The sequence below is a fragment of the Lonchura striata genome, chromosome 23 (genome assembly GCF_050655825.1).
Source record: "Lonchura striata isolate lonStrDom1 chromosome 23, ASM5065582v1, whole genome shotgun sequence".
Classification (NCBI taxonomy): Eukaryota; Metazoa; Chordata; class Aves; order Passeriformes; family Estrildidae; genus Lonchura; species Lonchura striata.
The window spans coordinates 557,749-578,248 of NC_140725.1; the positions used below are offsets into that span (position 1 = coordinate 557,749).

At 63.9% G+C, this 20,500-nt stretch overlaps 2 protein-coding genes across 11 annotated transcripts in view; one reads left to right on the forward strand and one right to left on the reverse strand.

The window, feature by feature from the left end:
* AHDC1 (AT-hook DNA binding motif containing 1) overlaps positions 1-20,500 on the forward strand; it is a 51,907-nt gene that overhangs the window by 10,699 nt on the left and 20,708 nt on the right. Inside the window, exon 2 of one of the 7 annotated variants that reach the window (XM_085559481.1) lies at positions 18,417-18,526. The exons of 5 other annotated variants lie outside the window; for them this stretch is intronic. The gene's annotated coding sequence lies outside the window, so the exon portion shown is untranslated. Of the gene's footprint in view, positions 1-6,592; positions 6,722-18,416; positions 18,527-20,500 lie in introns of those variants that run through there. One more of the 7 variants, XM_085559482.1, reaches the window with a different exon arrangement.
* On the reverse strand, positions 2,636-7,044 carry LOC146765487 (uncharacterized). Of its 4 annotated transcripts, XM_085559487.1 has the most exons (4): positions 5,666-7,044; positions 4,230-4,534; positions 3,118-3,333; positions 2,636-3,016 (listed from the first exon to the last, which is right to left on the reverse strand). In XM_085559487.1, exon 1 carries the CDS (start codon positions 7,042-7,044, stop codon positions 5,716-5,718), a length of 1,329 nt encoding a protein of 442 aa, XP_085415613.1. In that variant the 3' UTR covers positions 2,636-3,016; positions 3,118-3,333; positions 4,230-4,534; positions 5,666-5,715. The 4 variants fall into 4 exon arrangements, 3 of the variants coding, with proteins under 3 accessions (XP_085415613.1, XP_085415612.1, XP_085415611.1); XR_014949891.1 differs by lacking the exon at positions 5,666-7,044 and adding an exon at positions 4,967-5,105 and having other exon boundaries at positions 3,118-4,534; XM_085559486.1 differs by having other exon boundaries at positions 2,636-3,001; positions 3,118-4,534.

The following is a 20,500-nucleotide window of genomic DNA, read 5'->3' on the forward strand; positions in this document are numbered from 1 at the left end:
CGGCCGGGAGGTGCGGAGACCTGGTTGTCCCCCCTGCCCTTGTCCCCAGCCCCGCGTGCCCGGGGTGGGGGGTGGCGGTGGTGGATGCCCACGGTGACCCCGCGCGTGGGGACGTCCCCAAGCCTCGCGACGGTGGCGCGGATGGCGCCGCGCAGCTTGCAGCGTTGCCATGGCGATATGCCGGCGCTAACGAGCCCGAGTAAACATTAACGAGGGAGAGCCCCACGCGGGAGGCTGCGAGCGTGGGGACCCGGCCGTCCTGCGTGTGCGGTGGGGACACGTCGTCCCCGCGTGGGGTCCCCCCCGGCTGCTCCCCTCTGGCTGCTGTGGTTTAATGGTTAGACTGGGAGCTCCGGCTGCTGGCTGAGGTCCCTGGGGCAGGATGTCAGCCCCCTTCTCAGTTTAGGGGTACCCACAGTGGGAAGGTCCCACCTTGAGGTTCCGGAGGTGCTGCCGTGCCCCGGTACCGCCGTCCCGCTCTGGCCGCGGTCCCCCTCTGTGTGCGGCGCCCGTGGGTGCTGGCTGGGAGGGGGGTGAGTCCCCGGGTGCCCCTGGCGCTGTGGGGAGCTCGGGGTGTCCCCGGCAGCAGCGGCCGCTGCCGTCGCAGTTGTCACCGCGACTTTCCCACGGCCACGCCGCACAGGGACCCGCACCCTGCTTCGGGCGGGGGTCAGGGTGGGGGCAGCCCCCGCACCCGCAGCCCCACCGCGCCCGAGGTCCCCTCCAACATTTAATGGTGCTGCAGCTCATTAAGCGGAGGTGCAGGTGCCCCCGGTACCTTCATCCTCCCGGAGGGCTCTTAATGAGCGGCTGCTAACGAGCGCCCGCGCTCCGCTCAGCCCCGGGAGGAGGCTGATTGCGAGAGGCACCCGGGAGCTCCTTGCAGGGGCTTCGAGGGCTCCAGCGACCCCTCTGCCATGCTGTGGGGGTGGCTTTGCACCGTGCACGAGGATCCCACGTCACCGAAACTGCGCCCGTGTCACATCGGTGTCACCAGTGGTGTGCGTCGTGGGCACCTGGTGCCCCGTGCCTCAGTTTCCCCCCTTCACCTCCGCTCGGGGACACAAGGCCTTGGGGATGGGCACCAGTGTTCACAGATACGCAGAGGTGTGGGTTGAGGCTCCTGTTGGTCTTCCCAGCCCCGCTGTTGTCCCCACAGTCACACACCCTACGAGGCCACCTGACCCCGGGAGGGGTGACCTGCTTGGGTCTGTCTGCAGGGGGACTCCAGTGGCTGTGGCAGAGGGGCTGCGTGGGCCCCGAGCACCCCAAAAACAACCCAGTGGCACTGATGCCCTGCAGGCAGTGGGTGCCCAGAGGAGGTCAGCTGCAGAATACCTGGCTCAGAGGGACTCTTAAGCTTGTGCCCCTCTTTTGGGGGCTATAGTGGGGAGACCCCATCCTGCAAAGAGCCATCGACCCACACCAGGGCTCGGTCCCCCAGCTCCCCACCAAAGGGAGCCCTAATCCTCGGTGACGCGGTGCCCATCTCCGTGGTGGCTAATTGCAGTGTCCCCAGCTGAGGATTACCGTTTAAAGCAGGAAAGGAGCAGCAGGAGCAGATGAGCTCCTGAGCAACAAAGCTCCTGTTCCCCTGCAAAACGACTTTTATTAGGGGTATAATTAAAAGCTGACAGGAGGCGAAAATCATGGGGATGGTCAGGGTGAGGGATGAAGCCACCTGAAGGTCCCTGTGTCCCCCCAGGTGTCCCACCCGCCAGCTTCCCACTCTGACCACAGTGCTGCTGGCAGGGCAGGAGGGAGCGAGGTGCTGGGCTGGCAGAGGAAATCCAAACTCAGCCCCTATGAAAGGGGCTTTGTGTGCCCAAGAAGGAGCAGCCCTCCGCCTTCTCCTCCTCCTCCTCCTTCTCCTCCTCCTCCTTCTCTTTCTCCTCCTTCTCCTCCTCCTCCTCCTCTTCTACTGGCCACGGGGCCACTTTCCTGACTGGGGGTGGCCTCAACGTGGGTGCCAGAGGGAAAATAAGGCACAGAGCGGCATGGCAACCTTGTGGCCTCCTACCCTGCCCAGACTCCTGAGCTTTTCCCCATTACCCATGGCTGTGGACGAGGCAGTCCCTGGGGATGTGCTGGGGTCCCCCATGGGTGCCCCAGGTGGTGCCATCCCTGCAGAATCCCTGGCATGGGTCCTCTGTACCAGGCCTGGCCAAGGCACTTACAGTGGAGAAGGAGCTGCAGGGACAGAAAGACACCAGGACAGAGGGACATCTTCCCCTGTCCCCTTCATGCCACCTGGATTGCCCTTTTCCAAAAGCGCTGCCTGCCTCGGTTTCTCTTTGCCCCCTCATGAGTGCTATGCTTGCCCTCCAGCACGGCAGGACCCCAGATCACCCTGGGGGAGTTCAACCCTCCTTGGTGACCCCAGCTGCCCCCACAGGCATGGCTGATGTCCCCTGGGAAGGGGACACTTTGCAGCACCCGGTGTTTGGCACCTTTCTGGGTTCGTGCTCACAGGAACATCCTCCAGTGCCAGTCTGGTCCCGTGGCAGGGAGGAGGGTGGGTGCAGGCAGGGACCCCCAGCTGCGAGCTGGGCACCGGCCACCTTGGCCTGGCCCAGCCCCAGCCCCAGCGGGCAGCGGAGGGCTTGTTCTTTGCCTGGACAGGAAGACGAATGAATTCCATTATGGGATCGCGATTTTATTCCACGTGTCAGGGAGCCCGAGATTAACTTGCTCACCGGGCTGTGACAAACCCAGACACCCGCGTGCACGCGCTCAAGCGCGGGGCTTCGCACACTGGCCGGGCACGGAGCTGCTGAGACCCTGCCGTGCCCACCCGGGGCACGCAGAGCTGTGCCCACCCACGCCAATTCCAGCAGGGAGCCATCCAGCACCTGGGGAGGTGGCAAAGACCAAGGCCAGGGGCTGGTGCTGCCACTGGGTTGTCCCATGTCCTAAGGTCCTTCAGCCACCTAAGGACCTGTGTCTTGCAAACAGGCGAGGGGCAAAGCATGATCCCAGCACAGCTCTGGGAGGCCACGTGCTGCCAAAAAACAGGCTGGGAGGAAGGAAGGAAGTGGGACATGGGGGCTTGGGGACCTTGACGATAGCTGATGACACCGGGGACTTGACAAGACCAATGGGCTGCTCTTATCTCACCTCAGCCAGGTGGCTGCCCACTTTGGGAGGCCATCAGGGCTGTGCAGTTGTGTCGGGGCTGTGCCGTGCCGTGCCGTGCCGGGCCTGGCTGCTCTCCCCTCATCACCCCCCCTGCGCGGGCGCAGGCAGCTGGCTCTGTTTGCTGGAGGCTTTGCACATTCCAGTTCGTGGGTCACTCGCCTTCGAAACCTCTCCGGGGACAGAGGCAGTTGGGAGCTGTAACAAACAACCCAAGGGCTCCAGTGACGCCCGCGCCCGGCGCTGCCTGCCAGCTCTGGGGTGGGGGGGCTTGGGAGAGTCCCCCTGCTCCCCTGGGGTGTTGGAAAGGAGCCCTGGCGTGGTGCTGGGAGGTCCCAGGAGAAGTAACCAGGGAGGAGGGACGTGCCGAGCAGGTTTCCATGCAGGAGGTGGGAGTGATCGCTTTTTGGGGAGTGCAGGAGGAATGCTGTGGTCACTTGTGCATTGGGGACGGGGTACGGAGTGGGGCACTGGCAGGGGGCATCATCCGTGATTCATATGGGAAGGAGTGGTGGAGTTGGCCAGGCATGGTACGGGCGAGAGGGCAACATGGGCAGCGAGTATGAGGTGGCTGAGGGCTGGTTGTGTTGTCCTGGAATGTGGGTCCGAGCCACCCTGAGGACTTCCTGGGTCCGGTGGTGTGGTGGGAGAGTGGTGGGAGCGCAGCGTGGCTTGGGGAGGCTGGGCGGTGCAGGGAAGGTCAGCCTTGGCCAGATGCAGCCACTCCACCCTCCTCCAGTGCTTTGCACATTAATGCAAATGCACTGGCCTGAGTGGTTCATTAGCAGCATGTGGAATGGAATAATGCATCCGCATCCCATTAGCCTAATGAAAAAAAGGGAGCCGGCACCTGGAACAAAGCTGCCGACTCTTGGCTAGTGCTCTGGCTCGGCCATGCTGGGCCGTGGGGGCCCCCCTCCCTTCCCTCCCTCCCCTCCCTCCCCTCCCTTCCCTCCCTTCCTTCCCTTCCCTCTGCTGCCCAGCCCTCTGAGCATCCCTGTGCCCAGCGCTGCAGAAGGGGACCCCATCCCCAGAGTGTCACCACAGATCCCATCCCCAGAGTGTCACCACAGATCCCATTCCCAGGATGTCACCACGGCAGGCTGCAGCCCCAGGAGGACTTCAGGGTGGTCCCAGCATCACCCCTCAGCATCCCCGGGTGGGAGAGGAATCCACGCCAGTAGTGCCACAGAGGCGTTGGCTGGGTGTTGAGATGTCTCCGTGTCCCTGGGGAGTGCAGAGCCTTGGAGGATTCGGGGGCACCCCAGGGTGGGCAGAGCCGGTCGCAGCATCGTCCTTCTGCATCCGCAAGTGGGAGGGGGTCCAAGCTGGGAGTGCCGCAGTGGCGCTGGCCGGGTGTCGAGATGTCCCCATGTCCCTGGGGCCGGGAGCGCGGAGCCTGAAGGATTAGAGGAAACATTGCCAAACAAACCAGGCTGTGCCGGAACCAATTAGCCTCCAGCAGGCAGAGTTTCAGATGCTGTTATTTCTGCCTCTTCTCTTTTCTCTCCCTCCTTCTGTCTCCCCCTTTTCCCCCTCCCCGGCCCTCCCCAGCCCCTCCTGCCCGCCCCCAGCATCCCTGCTCTCGCCATTCCTCTCCGTGTCGGAGCTTGTTTTGGGCACTGGCTCTGGAGTGAGTCATGCCGCGCGTAGGGGATTTTAAAAGCTTTCTGCTGTCGCTGGGAAGCCGGTTTGGGCTGCTCCGACACTGGGGGTGGAGCGCCGTGCCTCGCAGACAACCCTCGTCTGGGGAACCCAAAAAAATCCCCCACCCCGATGCCCCGAACCCCTGGGATCCCAGGGCCCCCCTTTGCGGGGTCGGCTCCGTCACCCCAGCCAGCGGTTGAGTCACAGGCGAAACTCTCGAGCCGTTGGAGCTTCCTCCGCGGGCCCCTCTCCGAGGAAGTGGTCTGCGGGGCTCCGGGGCTGCGGGGGCACCGGGGCTCCGGGGCTGCGGGGCTCCGGGGGCTGCCGGGGCTCCGGGGGCTGCCGGGGCTCCGGGGGCTGCGGGGCTCCGGGGGCTGCCGGGGCTCCGGGGGCTGCGGGGCTCCGGGGGCTGCGGGGCTCCGGGGGCTGCGGGGCTCCGGGGGCTGCCGGGGCTCCGGGGGCTCCGGGGCTCCGGGGGCTGCGGGGCTCCGGGGCTCCGGGGGCTGCGGGGCTCCGGGGCTCCGGGGCTCCGGGGGCTGCGGGGCTCCGGGGACTGCCGGGGCTCTGGGGGCTGCCGGGGCTCCGGGGGCTGCCGGGTCTCCGGGGGCTGCCGGGGCTCCGGGGCTCCGGGGCTCCGGGGCGCCGGGCCCGGCGGGGCGCTGCCCCGGCCCGCTGGGTGCAGCACGCAGGCGCGGGCGGCCGGCGCTGGAGCTCGAAGCGTGGGAGACTTTTATTTTCCACCCCCCTTTGCCTCCCTCCTTCCCTCCGCTGCCGCCTCCGCCGGCCCTGCTGCCAAACCCGGGGTGGGGGCCCTCCGGCGCGACCCTCCCGCCGGTCCGCAGCTGGCCGCGGTCCCCCCCTTCATCCTCCTCCTCCTCCTTGCCTTGAGCTGTGCTGCTGAGGGACTGCAGCTCCCGTGGATCAGGAGGAGATTTAGGTCAAGCGCTCGACTGAGTCGAAACAGCCATCTGTGTGCGGAGGAAAGCGGCCACCCAGAGCCCCCGGCGCGGCTGGCCCGGCATCGCCACGGGGTCCCGGCGCCCCCCGGACCCTGCGCCTGGGCACACAGCCTGCCTTTGTCTCCAGCAAGGGAAAAAACCCACCCAACGAATAAACAAACGGGGAAAAATTCCCCCTTCCTGCCGATCCGTCACCCCCGGCTGTGCCGCGGGCATCGCCGCGAAGTTTGGCACGGAGCGGCCGCGGCAGCGCTCCAAGGTCGCCCTGACACGCGGGGGGAAGGTGTGTGCGGCCTGAAGCGGGCACGGCTGCGGAGCCAGGGCCGGAGCCGGCCGCGGGCGCCGGGGCAGGGAGGTGCAGGCAGGAGGGAGGCCCTGGCTGCCTGCCCGGAGCCCGGACTCCTGGGTTCCTGCAGGAACAGGGTGGAGCGGGAGGAGGATGGGGAGCTGGTGTCATCCCGGCCGCGGCGGGGGGGAGCGGTTCCCTCCCCGGGGGAGGCGAGGGGCTCGGCATGAAGCTGCGGCCGCCGTGCCTCAGTTTCCCCGGACGATGAAGTAGAGCAGCCCAGGGGCGGCAGTGCAGCCGGGCGAGGTGGGGACCCCCAGATGCGCCTTGGCACCCCGCGCCGGGGCGGAGGTGACCGCGGCCCCTCCTGCTCTCCACCTGCCAGCTTAGTAGTCTTGCTTTCTCCATTTCCTTCCGGAGCCTTTTCTCGCCCGCCGGTGTCTGTGCCGCTGCGCCTGTGCGCACGCTGGGCGCAGGGAGAGGAAACGCCGCCTTGGCCGTGGGAGGGCTGGCGCCGGATGGGCCTCCCGGCCCCGGGCGGCTCGGCACCCCCCGAGCGTGTGGAGAGCCGTGCCCGGTCTCAGGCCGCAGCCCCGCCGGGCGCGGGGATGCTCCCCGGCAGCTCGCCCCGTCCGCTGCCCGGCCCGGCCCCGCCGGGCCCCTCGGGGCTCCATCGATCTGCCCGCCGTGCCTGGTAAGGAGCTTGGTCCGGCTGCGCAGCCCGTTTGCACAGTAATCCCGCCGTGGCCGGGGGATTTTGCGTGGGGAGAGCTGTGGGGGCCCGGAGCACCCCGGCAGATGGGCTTTGCAGGTCAAGGTTTCCCTCAGTGCAGCGGGTTCTGGCCAGGAGGGTGACGGGGATGTCCTTGTGCTCGAGTGGGTCACACAGGGAGCGCAGCGTTTGTCCCCAGGCACCGGGCAAAGCCGGCAGGAGCCCGGTGCCCCTGCAGAGCCCTGTGTCAAGCCAAGCCGGAGCTGGGGCCGGTGCTTCCCACTGGGATGAATGATGTGGAGCATCCCTGCGTCCTTCTCCAGCGTCCTCCTGTCCCAGTGTGGCAGCAGCAGGCACGTGCAGGCAGCTGCGAGGCGAGAGCTGCCAGGAGGTGCGGGTCCCGTCCTGGGGCCCTTCCCAGGGTCCCGTCCCGGGGTCCCATCCCAGCTTCCCCACAGCACCGCGTCCCCGGGCGGGCTCGGAGGGGGCTGGTGGATGCTGGGAGCTCAGCGGTTCTTTATGGTCTCAGAGGGCTCCATTAATTCTTTAAATATCCAGCCTTTCCAGGTGGGTTTTGTTGAAAATTAATTTCCGGAGCTATTTTAATTTTGCTGTATTTAATTTGCTGTTTATTTTAATTAATTAACGTCGGGAAAATCTCTTCTCCCCAGCATCCTGCAGCCGTCTGGGGTGGCTGCACCCGGGAGGTGAGAGCAAGGGGGTGTCATGGGTGTGAGGGGCACTGACAGGGAGGGTGCCCAGCCCCCACGGTGCCCACCTGGCTCCATCCCACCTGGATGACGGGGTTGGCATGGGCAAGAAGCGAGCTGGGTGTCTTCCCACCATCCCTACTCCAGGGCTCATCACAGGGTTTGCTGCTGGCTCCATGGGATGTTTGTCACATCTCCTGGTGATGTGACCACCTTCCTCCTCCTCCTCCTGCCACCGATGGCTGGGGAGCTGGGGTGTGCATCCGTGAGGATACCGTGCTGTGCTGTGCTGTGCCGTGCCATGTGCCAAGCAGGAGAGTCCTGGATTAACAGCCCGGCATGGAGCTCTTTGGAGCCACACCCACACAGAGGGATGCTCAGCCCAGCCTCCCGCTCGGTCCCCGCATCCCTCCGGGTGCTCCGTCCCCGATGCTGACCGGACCCCAGCGAGGGGGTCCCTGAGGGGCTGCGGGCACGGAGTGGGGGAAGGGATGGAGCCGCCTTCCTCCAGATCAAGGCCTCTGGTCTCTCACATGTCTAGACGCTGCCACACACACCTAATGTGGTTCTTGGCAGGAGCCGCGGCTGCTCTCTTGAGGTTAATTGCTGCGCACGGAGCTCTGCAGACAGATAACCCGGCTCCACGCTGCCCCGGACCCCCGCCTCACCCAGCGCTGCCTTGGCTGCAGTCCCCGAGGGAAGCTCGCAGCCCCAGGGAGGAGCAGACTGGGGCAGTGACACTGTGATGCTGTGCCCAGCGTGTGCTTTGGGGTGCAGCTCTGACCAGTCGGGGGTCTCCCGGTTTTGGGGACAGGCAGGGATGGAGGAGAGGTGCTGGCAGTGCTTACCAGGGGGTGGCAGTGGCTGCAGGGGCTTTGGGGCAGGAGGAGGAGAAAAGAAGGGCCCCACCAGCCCGGGGCTGCCGCCATCCTCTGCTGGCTCTTGGCAAGGCGGCCGGACCAGATAAGGGAAGCGGGCGGGGGGAGCCGGACAAAGGCTCAGCCTTATTCAGCCTGCGTGGCTGGATCCAGGCTCCGGAACGAACGGGAGCTGGAGAGAGATGCGGCGGGGACCGGGGTGGGAAGAGCTGTTTCATCCTCCAGCCCCAACATCTGGTGGAAAGAGGGGATGGGAGGAGAGAATGCTGGGCAGGCTGCAGGGGTGAGCCCCAGGGCTTGGCCACATCCGGATTCCCTGGGATGGGCTGGATGAGGCCATTCCCAGCAACTGCTCCTGCAAAGCACCTTCCTGAGAACAAACGCTGCTCTAATGTTGTGCTTGGAGCCACCGGCACCCCCGTCCTGGTCCTGGCTTGGCCCCTTCCGTAGGGACCAGTTTCCCTTTGGACACATCTGTGCTTTGTCAGGCCTGGTGCTGGCTGCCAGGTGCCACCATCAAGGCGGGGTGGTGTAGACCAGGGCTGGGAAGTGGTACATTCCAAGGCTGGAATTACACTGGGTCCCTAGAGGGATCCCCAAAACACGACATCCCCTCACCTCCCACAGGGCTGGGGCTGGCGGTGGGGTCTGGGCTCGGTCCTGTGTCCCAGGGCTGTGGGGGGGGTGATCCCAGCCCTGGGACCAGCCCCACATGGGATCCACGGGGAATTGGGTGAAGGTTTCAGTCCAAGCTGTGTTTTGGTTTGGGGTTTCGTCATGATTTCATGGCAGGGAATTTCCGTTCGTAACCAAAGACAAGAACAAAAAAAAAGGAAAAAGCCGAAACCAAAGAAAAAAACCCCAACCCTGCCTTGAATTTTTGCCAACAAAATGGGATGTTTCCATTCTTGTTTTGGCTTTTGGCAGCCCCAAACTGCAGCCAGTGGAAGAAAATATCCATGTGGAAACGCTGCCGGCCTCCTCCAGCAGTGCAATGGCTGGGCTGGAGCTCCTTCCCCACAGCCGTGCTGTGCCGGGGGGAGAAGGAGCACGGCCCCTCCAGAGCATGTCACTGTGCTCCCTTCCGTGTGCTCTTTGGAGAGGACATTGCCATGAGAACGGGTTTGTTGTTTTGTGGGGAGCATCGAGACAGAGCAGGCGAGCGCTTGCAAGGACACCAGTGGCACGCCGAGCTCGCGCTTCCCACTTGTCCTTGCAGCGGGTCGCTCTCTCCTCCCCAGCTGGCAGCAGAGCCACGTTCAGCTCCAGCATGTGCTGTGCCACGCCAGCCTCCCCTTGGGCATTTCCTTCCCCCCTGGCACCACCCAGCCTCTCCCCGCTTCACCTCTCAGGTTTTGGGGGACCCTCTGTGGGGCCACGATGCTGTGGATGGTGGGGAAAGGAGGAGCAGCCACTGCAATGCTTAAATGAGGTTGGGTTTTTTTCCACACATCCCCCCCTCCATCCATGCTAGGAAGAATTACAGTCGCCCAGGCATCTGTTCTGGCAGAGTCGAGCTAAAGAGCTTGTCCTGGGCTTGGCAAACCAGCCGGCACAGCCGACAGCTTTTCCAAGGGCAGCCTTGGATGCGGAGCAGCAGGTTGACATTGCAGGGAGAGGAGCCTTGTGCTGCAGGCACTGGTGCTGTGCCCCTCAGCTCCCGACTGGATGGGATTTGGCAGGGAGTTCTGCAGGCAAGATGCTGCAAACCCCCTTCCCAAAAAGCAGCATCCTCTAGTGGGTCTTTGTTCGCAGCCAGGAAGAGGGCAAATGGTGCCAGCCTATCCCAGGGTCCTTGTCCTTGCACAGAGAGGACAGCAAGTGTCACCCTGCAAGGGACCCCCGCCAAAAAAAGCCCTGCTAAATTCTCCTTGAAGCTGGAGAGGCTCCTCTGTGTCCCTGGGCTGTGCAGCATCCCTGTCACTGCCACGTCTCTGCATTGGCCAGCCCATGGTTGTCACTCCCAGTGCTCCAGAGCACCGTGGGTGGGGACAGTGGTGGCACCAGGAGACGCCAGGAGCATGGGTGTCCCCTGCGCCAGCGGCGCCGTGCGCGGGCCCTGTGCCGTCAGCAGTCGAGGCAGGGGGAGGCGGGTTGGAGCGGCTTGGCAGGGAGGTGTGGGAGCCCTGCCGGAATGCTGGGCTCGGAGCTGGAGCGTGTCAGGCACAGATGGGATCGTTAGTGGTGGTAAAAATTATCCAGCCCCTCTTAAAAACCCAGGCGCAGCAACCTGACCCCACAGCTCCGGTGGTGGCAATTCCCACCGGAGTGGTGTTGCTGTTTGCTTCCCCTGCCATTGCCACCCCTGGATCTGGGCCGCAGCTGCCCATCACGTGCCACATGTTCCCAAGGCCCGGTCCCCTCTGCATGCCAAGGTGAGGGGTCTGTCCTCCCTGCCCCAGGGACGAGCACCCTGACCCAACACCCACCCCAGTGCCACTCTGCTGGGCAAACCCCATCCCTGCCTGCGCTCTCACCCTTTGAGCCATTTCCTATTTCTTTTTTAATGCACCCAAGTCTCTTGTTTGCTTTTTCAACTGCAGTAACCACGAGAGGGAAGTTTCAGAGCGGTACGAGCCCATCTCCGCGAGGAAGGGAGAGGCAGCACCACTCTGTGCCCATCACCAGCACCGTGCCCGGGGGCTTCGCCGCCATGGTCCAGCGGCTGGTGGCTGTTGTGCTTTCCATCCCCCTCTTCCTGCCGCTCATCCTCAGCTCCTTTTCTCTTGGAAGTGAGGAATTTGAGGCTGGCCTGGCGTTGCCAAAGGGCCTCAGGCCCCCCCAGCGCCGATCGATCGCTCTGCGCGCTCCTGCTCCCTGTTTTTTCTGTTTGTTTGCAGCCGCTTGAGGGCTCTTGTGATGAATCCAGCCTGGACAGAATTCAACAACAGCTGAAACGCAGCTCGGGGTGGGGGTGGGAGTGAGAGGGCAGCGGGGCCGGCCCACACTGGAATGCGAAATGGGGCAGCAGGCAGCACTGGGACGGCAGGGTGGGATTGTGCCAGATCCCACTCCAGGGGTGCGGAAGGACAGGGAGCGCCGCCGGCACCTCCCCAAAACTCTGGGTGCCGTAGGGTGGCGGCGTGGGGACCTGTTTGATTGAGCAGGGTGAGCATTTGGGGCGTCTCCCTGTGTCTCCCTGCTGCCCTTGGCTGGTGCTGAGGGCTGGGCAGGCAGGAGAATGGCTGGTTCCAGTGGCCGGGCTGCAGGGTCACAGCTGCGAGGGCACAGGGGGCTGTGCCAGCTGTGCCAGGTGCCGTCCATCCCTGCTCATCCACAGGGACTGGCTGCCCAGCCTACCTGCCATCGCTGCAAAATGGCGGATTTCAATTAAAAAGGAAACCTTCCCCAAAACCCCGTGCGAGGAGGGGGTTGAGCACCACCCTGTGCCCCCAGCCTGCTGCTGCCAGCCTTGCCAGGAGGGCCACGGCAGCAAAGCGGGGGGCACGGGCATGCGGGGAGCACAGGAGGGGTAGTGGGGTCTCAGAGGGAAGCTTCCCCGGGCAGGGCAGTGCCACTTGGCGTGGCTGCCGTGCTGCTGGGTGCTGGGGCTGGCTGCGATTCCGCAGCTGTGGCTCCGGGAGGGAGCAGGACGCGGCTGCGCCGGCGTGCGAGGGTGCGCGCAGGCGGGAGGGATAATTAGTTCCTACTATAGCACTTCTCAGTCAAAGTGCTTTTTAAAAGCCTCCATTCATTAGTCTTCACGGCTCCCCCGAGGTGTCGTGTCCTGGTTCTCTTCCCCCCTCCGACTCCCCACCTTCCCTGGAGCAACTGGGGATCCTGAGCTGGGGAAGGGGAGGACGATGTTGCTGTTGAGGCTGGGTGCCTGTAAAACCCGCAAACGGGGTGGCAGCAGCGGGACAGCCTCGGTGTCCCCTGTCCCAGTGGGGCTGGAGGGGTGTCACGGCCACACCAGCATTGTTGGTGAGTTTCCATGGAGGCTGAGCTGTGCCATGTTTGGAGCACCAGGGAAGAGAGCGGGAGGGCAGTGAAGGGCTGTGGTCCAGTGGGTGCCACCGCCAACTCGCCACCCTCACCAGCATGCCAGGGAGCAGCATGGTGGTCCCAGTTCCCAGATTACCCAGTGTGTGCTGGGCTCCCAGGGGTCACCAGGTGGAAGGATGGAAGGTGCTGGAAGATGCCAGGGGGTGCCAGTGTGGCTCATCCCCCAGAGCTGAGCATCATGTGGGTACAGGCATGGGGGTGCCCGGGCATGTGCCCGGGTGAGGCAGCAGGGCCGGAGGGGCGCAGAGGCAGGCAGGCTGGCAGTGGGCCTCCGCTGCAAACCCTAACCTTATTTTCCCAGGTCCGACGCCAGTTTCCATGGAAACAGCCGGGAGCAGAAACGGGAACCAGAATCCAGAAATGTGAAGCTTTGAGCTCCAGTTCGCCTTCCTGGATTCCTGCTCCCCATGACCCCAGCTGGGTGCTGGCACCCACGCTGCTCCCTCTGTGTGTCGGGGGGCAGGGCTGCCCGGCCTGGGCACCCCCTGGGGTTGGGGTGCTCCTCTGTCTGTGCACGCTGCAGCACCCTGGGCATGGCGTGTGGGGATGGGCACGGTGCAGGGGGTGCAGGGGGTGCCGTGGGAGCGGGACACCGCGGGCAGGGACACGGCTGCTGGGGCCGGTGCTGGCAGCCCCACGTTCAAACAACATCTGTGTGTCACGGTGCTGCACAGGGCTGGGTGGGATGTACGTGCCCAGGTGCTCTTGCATGCACATCTGCTTTGTAGGTGTCATGGGGGTGTAGGCACAGTCTGCATCGGTATGTGGTCTCTGTGTTACTGGTTAGCACTGGGAAGGCCCCAGCCTCAGGCTGTTTGCCTGCCCTGGTGTCTCCATCCCCAGGATGCAGAGGGGACCCCACAGCCTGGAGAGGGGCAGCACCAGCTGCCTTTGCGTGTGGTGGCCTGGGTGCTGCCCCAGCTCTGGGTGTGTGTGTACGAGCCGGGGGGAGCCCTGCGCAGCCTCCTGCGTCTGGGAGCCCGCTGCACTCTCCTGGGCATCTCCTGCTGAAGTGGAGCCTCGTGGGACACATCTGTGTCCTGCAGAGCCAAGCTCTGAGCCCTGTGCTGTGCTGCGTCCATCCGTCCAACCCATGCCACGTCCATCCAACCCGTGCCATGCGACGCAAATCTATCCTGCACCTTCCCTGCTCCCCTGCAGTCCCTCAGGTGTGCAGTGACACGTCCCGTTCCTTTGTGAGCTCGTGGCAGCCAGCGTCAGCGGGACATCGGTGTCCCCCGGCACCTCCTGGCCGGTGACAGGGATCGCTCGGTGCCATCCCAGTGCCAGCTGGCCCCATCGTCCCCGCAGCACCCCGCTGCTCCCACATGCCCATTGCACCGAGGTGCCAGCAGGCCGGGACGCACCGGCGCAGCTCGTGCTGCCAGCTCCCACCCCCATCCCTCTGTGCCTCCTCCGTCCCCATGCCACACCTCAGGCGTGATGATGGCACCGCCGCGGCGCCTGTCCCCCCTCGGTGGCGCGGAGCCACGGGCGGGAATGCTCCGAGATCCATCATTTACCCACGGACAGGTATTAAGATACATTATGGATAACTCACGGAGAGAGACGCTATTAATAATACAGACACATACAGAGGGAAGAAAGTGCACACTTGATTTCCATGTTGCTACCAGGAGTTGTGAGGCTGGCTCTGGCTGCCTCTTCCCACACGTGACTGCAACACAGTGGGTAGCTGACAGCCCAGAGAGCCTGGCTTGGGGCCAGGAAAAAGCAGAAAACACAATGTCTGTGCATATCCTCTCTCTTAAAATAACACTCCAACACCGTCTGAGACGAATTAAAATAAGATCAGGAGCGGTCTCGCGAAGAGAGGAAGACGAAGAGGGAAAAGCCAGGCAGGGGAATGGCCGGAGCTGGGCGGCTTCAGCCCTTGGCGCAGATGGAGAGGGGGTGTTCTGCAGGGTTAGAGTTGAAATAATTGAAGGGAAAAAAACCAAAGGAGAAAGAGAAGGCGAAGGGAGAGAAGTAAATGGGTTTTTGGGAGGGGAGCGATGGCGGCGGCGCTGGCTGTCCGGCACATGGCTGTCTTTGGAGGGGAGCCGGGCAGGGCGGGGGATGCAAGCGCAGGCTGCATGATGGAGAGCATCAGGAATTTCCTGCAGCTGAGGAACACACCAAATACCAGAATGCAAGAGCGAGCGGAGGAGAGCAGGGTGCCGGGAGGGAGTGGGGAGGAGGAGGAGGGGGGATGCAGAGGGCTGGAAATAACCGGCGGGGAGAGCAGTGAGGGCAGGGGGCAGCGTGTGGGGGTGACCTGGGGCTTTGGGGCTTTTCCCAGCTGTTTCCATGGATTTTTGGGGGGTTTTTTTGGCTGCTTTTCTACACCCCATCGTGCCTCGTGTGCCTGAATGGGGGTTTGGGATATTTTGTGAGTTTTATGTCTTTCCTCCCTCTTTCGCCCGGTTATCTGTGCTCAGTGATAGGCAGACACGGGTCCTGCAGACCCCTGCCTGCCCCCTGGGGCAGGATGCGGGCTTGGGGAGCCAAGAGCAGCCTGGGGAGTGAGCACATCCCTGCGGAACGGGGTCCCAAGGGGAGCGGGGGCCCTTTTGGGGGACCCTCCGTGTAGGCAGCGAGGTCAGAGGCTGCCCCAGGAGCAACAGCAGCACCTCCCACGCGTGCAGCGGGTTTGCCAGGCTCTCTCTGAGCGCGCTCCTGCTTTTCCCTGGGCCAGGCTAGATTAAACACAACAACCCAAGCCTCCTGAGGCTGGTTTTGCATCCAGGTGCAGCCCGACCTCTCCCTCCTCCTTCTTCTCCTACTCCTCCTTCTCGGCCACCCCTGGCTTCCCCCTGCATCCCGCTCCTGGCTGCATCCAGCCCTGTCTCCCCCGGGGATGCTGGGGGGCCGGAGGGGAGGGGGGATCAGAGAGGGCATCTCGCAGTGCCGGATCCAGGTAGCCAGAAGGTCGCACTGAAAATCTGGAAGTGGAGTTTGGAGCTCAGCAGAGCGGTGAAATCCGTCTGGCTTTAGGGCAGAGAGGAGAAGGAAGAGGGAGGGAGGCGCAGTGAAGGCAGCAGGAAGGAGAGGGGCTGTGTCCCCTCACCTTGGGGTGCGGGGTGTCCCCAGGTTAGTCCCGCGTCCCAGCTGGGGCTGCGCCAGGCAGCGCTGCGGAGCAGGCTGGGGAGGTTTGGGAGACAGGGTGATGAAGAGGAGACAGACGAGCCCGAGCGAGTGCCGGAGCCCATCCCGCCGGTGCCGAAGGCTTTGCAGCCCCTCAGCAGGCGCCTCCCGTTCCGGCCAGGGCAGACCGCGGGTCCCTGAGCGCTGCCCCGGCACCTGCCAGGGCCACCGGGCCGGGCACGGGAAAGGGCCGAGCTCCGGAGCACTTCCAACCTCCCCACGGGGGCAGGGAGCAGCAGCGGCGTGGGGAGAGGCTGGAGGGGCTTTGTGTGGGCTGGCGGCCCCCATCGTCCTGCTCACTGGACCCCGGGGCCGCTCCAGCTCCCGGGGCTCTGGGGGTGCAGTTGTGCCAGAAGGGGATCTGGCAGGAGGGTGCTGGGGGCTGCCCCCACCCAGTGCTGCGCCCACGGCGTTCGTTCCTTCCCCTCCCTGCCAAATCACCCCATCGCTTTCACTGCAGACCATGAGCCTTGTTCTGGGCACAGGGGTGCCCGTCCCGTGCCAGTGGCCTGTCCTCCCTGCCCCTGTGCAGCGGGGTCTCCACCAGCCAGGAATCCCTCCAGCATCCCTTTGGCCTCCAGGCCGGAGGGGTAAGAGGGCCCAGGGATCCTGCTGAGGTGCAGACACAGGGCTGCAGTGGGGGGGTCTGCAGCCTGGGACCCCTCCCTGGGCAGTGAACCTGGGGACAAGGGGCTGTCGTGCCCAGTGTCCACCAGCCTGGGTGGGAGGTGCAAAGCCTGTGCTCCCCCCAGAGTTGGGCCTTTTCTTCTTAGGCATCAGCTAATTGCCCTCTCTGCAATCAGGGTGCTGGGGGTGGGGGGCGATCCTTTCCCCAGATGTGTCCCCCAAATCTTCCGGTTGTGCCTGCCTGGCACAGGGCAGGGCTCCCCATCATTTTGGGAGGGTGCTCACGGCACCTTCGCTTGCACCACGGGCTCCAGGGCTGGGGGTTCAGGGGCTCCAAATCTGCCCTGGCAAGGGACACTCAGGGTGCTGGTGTCACAGGGTGAGGACAAGGTGGCATTTCGCCTCCAGCAGGTCGGGGGGTGCCCCGCTCCCCCGTCTGCCCCTGCCCAGCCTGCCCCCCCACACATGCCTTTGCGTGGGGGCTGGAGGCAGGCAGTGAGGGGGGTGGGAAGACTGGCTGGAGCGAGTCTGAACCTGGCATCTGTCGAATGTCACCTTACCCAGACAGTCTGTGCTTCCCTGTCTCCATATCAACCGTTCTGCTCCAGCCACCTGCGGGGGGGTGGCAGGGAGCGTCTTTGGGAGGAGGAGATCTCGCCGCTCCCCTCGCGCCCTGCAGCCTCCCTTTCCTTCCCGCTGCCCCCCGATGCCAGACCCTGGGCTGTAAATCATGGGCGACGCTCCTCCAGCCTGGGAGCTGGGGGTGACCCCGGCGCTCGCAGCTCCGTGACCCCACATCACTGTCTGGCTCCACCGTGCCTCAGTTTCCCTTCCCCGGTGCAGCTGTGGCACAGGAGGGATGCTGGGCCTTGTTCCACCCCAGCCGCGGCGGTGAGGGCCTCTTCCAGGAGCTCGGCATTTTTCCCTGGACTTGTCCCTCCTTCCTGTGACCAGATGTTCTCACCCTCCTCCCTGCAGCAGGGTCCTGGCCAGAGCCGGGACAGCAGCAGTGCCTGCCGCACCTGGACAGTGCCTGGGGCCGGGGAAAGCCTGGGGGCAGGGGACAAGGGACGCTTCTCGTAGCGTCCTCCGGTCCTCCCGTGGCTCTGACCCGGCTCCCAGGTCCCGCTTGGGAGGGAGGGCCCAGCCCAGCCCGGCCCTTCCTGCCCTGGCTGAGTTGTGGCAGCACCCAGGCAGTGGGAGCTGAGCCCAGTGCGGGGCACGGGGGGTGGTGGTGGCCTCAAGGATCGGTGTTGTGGAGGTGCTGGAGCCTTTTGGGGGTGCTGGAATGTTTGGGGAGATGCTGGAGTATCCAGGGAGATTGTGGAGTACTTGGGGGGATGCTGGAGCTTTTGGGGTGAGCATGCTGGACTATTTGGGCAGATGCTAGAGCGTTTACAGAGACACTGGAGCATTTGTCATGGGGGTGCTGGAGTATATGGGGGTGCTGGAACACTGGAGGGATGTTGGAGAACTTGGCTGGGGACACTGAAGTTCTGGATGGATGCTGGGGGACTTGGAGGAATGCTGGAGCATTGAGGAGACTGCTGGAACATTTGGAGCGTGGGGGCAGTGCTGGAGCATTTTAGGGGCTGCTGGAGGATGTGGGGAGGTGCTGGAGCACTGAGGTCTGGGCATGCAGGGCCCTCGTGGGTGCCAGGCACGGGGCGGGATGCTGGCGTGTACGGATGGCGCTCGTGGGTGCTGCCAGGGGGTTCTTGGGTGCTGCCATGGGGTTCCTGGTGCTGCTCCTGGCCCGTGGGAGAGCTGCCCGTGGTCGGGGTGCCTTGGGAAGGCTCAGGGCACGCAGCAGGCAGGGCGGACACACAGACAGCCCAGGACGGACACGAGCGCTGCTCGCTCCGCTCCCAGCCATGCGCAGCGGCTCCTGCAAGTGTGTAATTTCACCACAGTGCCTAAACGAGGGACAGAAGTAAATTGACCTTTTCACCCGTTTTCCTACCAGGGGGATTATAGCCTGTTTCCTGTTAAATCTCTCCAAGAACCGGCTCCATCCTACTCATGGGGTGGGGTGGGGAGGGGGGGACAGACACCCACCCAAAATGGGGGCTTTAATTTCCCTCCTCATCCCCCTGCACCGTGTTTTTTCCACCCCATCCCATCGCTCCACCACCTCTCATCTCATTAAAGTCTTCGGGGTGATTTCACCAACCCCGGGCAAAACCAACGTGGAAAAAATTGCTGGGAGGAAGGAACCGAAGGCGGAGAGTGATAAATATTGAAAGGGTGGGATTTCGATGTAGGCTGCAACAGCTGTGCCGGTTACAGTGTCACACTATCTCTCCACAGGTTTACTGACCCATTTCCATTCACACGGCTGCCAGTATCTTAGCAACTGCAACAGTCCCCCAAGAACAGGCATATTGCCTGCTATTAGTGACTGCTGCAACTGTGTCAAGGTTAGCTCTCTCCCTCCAAGCCCTGCCGGGTTTGTTTTTTGCCCCAAGCCAGCACAGTCTGTTCGGTGACACGTCCCCCGGAGCCGTCCTGGCTGTTGGGTGTTCGTCTCTGCCATGGACAGCGCCGGCGGGGCTGGAGCTGTTGGTGGGGTGGTGGTTCTGGGTTGGGCGCTGGATGGGATGAGGGTTTAGCTGATGGGATGGTTCAGGGTGTGGGTTTGGGTGGTGGGATGGAGCAGGAGGCGGGGAAGGTGCCCTGGGGGATGATGCAGGGCGTTGGTGATGGGGTGGGGTGCAAAATGTGTCCCCAAAAGTATGACTATTGCCATCTAGTTGGGTGTCACTGTCAGCCACGTACAACTCTGAGCCCTGAGAACCTGGAGGGGGCTGGGAGCTGTGCTGATCCCACTTGGGTGCTGGGTGTTCATCCTTTCCATGAAAAATGTCAGCAGGGCTGGAGTGGTTGGTGGGATGGTGCTGAATGGGTGTGGAGCTGTGTGGTGGATGTGGAGCTGTGTGGTGGATGTGGAGCTGTGTGGTGGACGGTGCTGGATGGGTGTGGAGCTGTGTGGTGGATCTGGAGCTGTGTGGTGGATGTGGAGCTGTGTGGTGGATGGTGCTGGATGGATGTGGAGCTGTGTGGTAGATGGTGCAGGATGGGTGTGGAGCTGTGTGGTGGATGGTGCTGGATGGGTGTGGAGCTGTGTGGTGGATGGTGCTGGATGGGTGTGGAGCTGTGTGGTGGATGGTGCAGGATGGGTGTGGAGCTGTGTGGTGGATGGTGCTGGATGGATGTGGAGCTGTGTGGTGGATCTGGAGCTGTGTGGTGGATGTGGAGCTGTGTGGTGGATGTGGAGCTGTGTGGTGGATGGTGCTGGATGGGTGTGGAGCTGTGTGGTGGATGTGGAGCTGTGTGGTGGATGGTGCTGGATGGGTGTGGAGCTGTGTGGTGGATGGTGCTGGATGGGTGTGGAGCTGTGTGGTGGATGGTGCTGGATGGGTGTGGAGCTGTGTGGTGGATGGTGCTGGATGGGTGTGGAGCTGTGTGGTGGATGGTGCAGGATGCAGGATTAGGTGGTGGGATGAACAGGGATGCAGGGTTGAGCAGTGCAGTGGAGTGGGATGCGCTTGGCTGGTGGGATGGATGAGGATGAGCTGCTGGGTGGTGGGATGGAGTAGGAGGTAGGGCTGGGAGCTGCTCCAGGGTGTTCAGGATGCTGTGGGGTAGGTAATACAACCCCAGAGCAGGAGTGCTGCCATCCAGGTGGGTGTCGGCACCATCCCAGCCTCACCTGGCAGGTCACCTGGACTGGGGCCTGCACTGAGGCCCCTTGGGTGTCACAAGGTGGATTGGCCTCATCCTGTGCCCTCAGGGGCTCAGCACTGGGCGGGCATGAGCAGGGGATGGCGCGTCTCCCTGGGGTCCATGGTGGCACCAGGGGCTTGGAGGACACGGCAGCTTGTGGTGCCACCACACACCAGGCTGGGACAGCAGTGCCACGTGGGTGACATCCGCTGTCACCATCGCTGTTCCCACAGCACCTGGCCCTGAGGGGAGGAGCAAGTGAGAGAAGGGACTCGTGGTCCCTCGGTGTCCCCAAAAACTGCGAGACTGGGGTGACTGAACCCACACAGCAGGGAGAAGGCGAGCAGCTGGTGCATCCCCAAACACCCCACGCAGGGAGGGAAACTGAGGCATGGGGCCCCTACCCCGGCAGGCAGAGCCCCCCTCAGGCAGCTCCGGGGCTGGGGAGCAGCGGGGTGGCTGCTGGGGTGGGCAGGGTGAGCCCCAGCTCCCCCATCCCCGGCACGGTCCCCGGCAGCGCCGCAGACAGCAGGCTCCACAGCGGCACGGCCGCGGGGACGGCTGCGAGGGAAGCCACAAAAATGATTTAAGGGGCTGGCGGGATTGATTTATTAAGAACAATTAAAAGCACTAAATACGCTTAGCTCAGCCAGACACCGAGCAGGGAG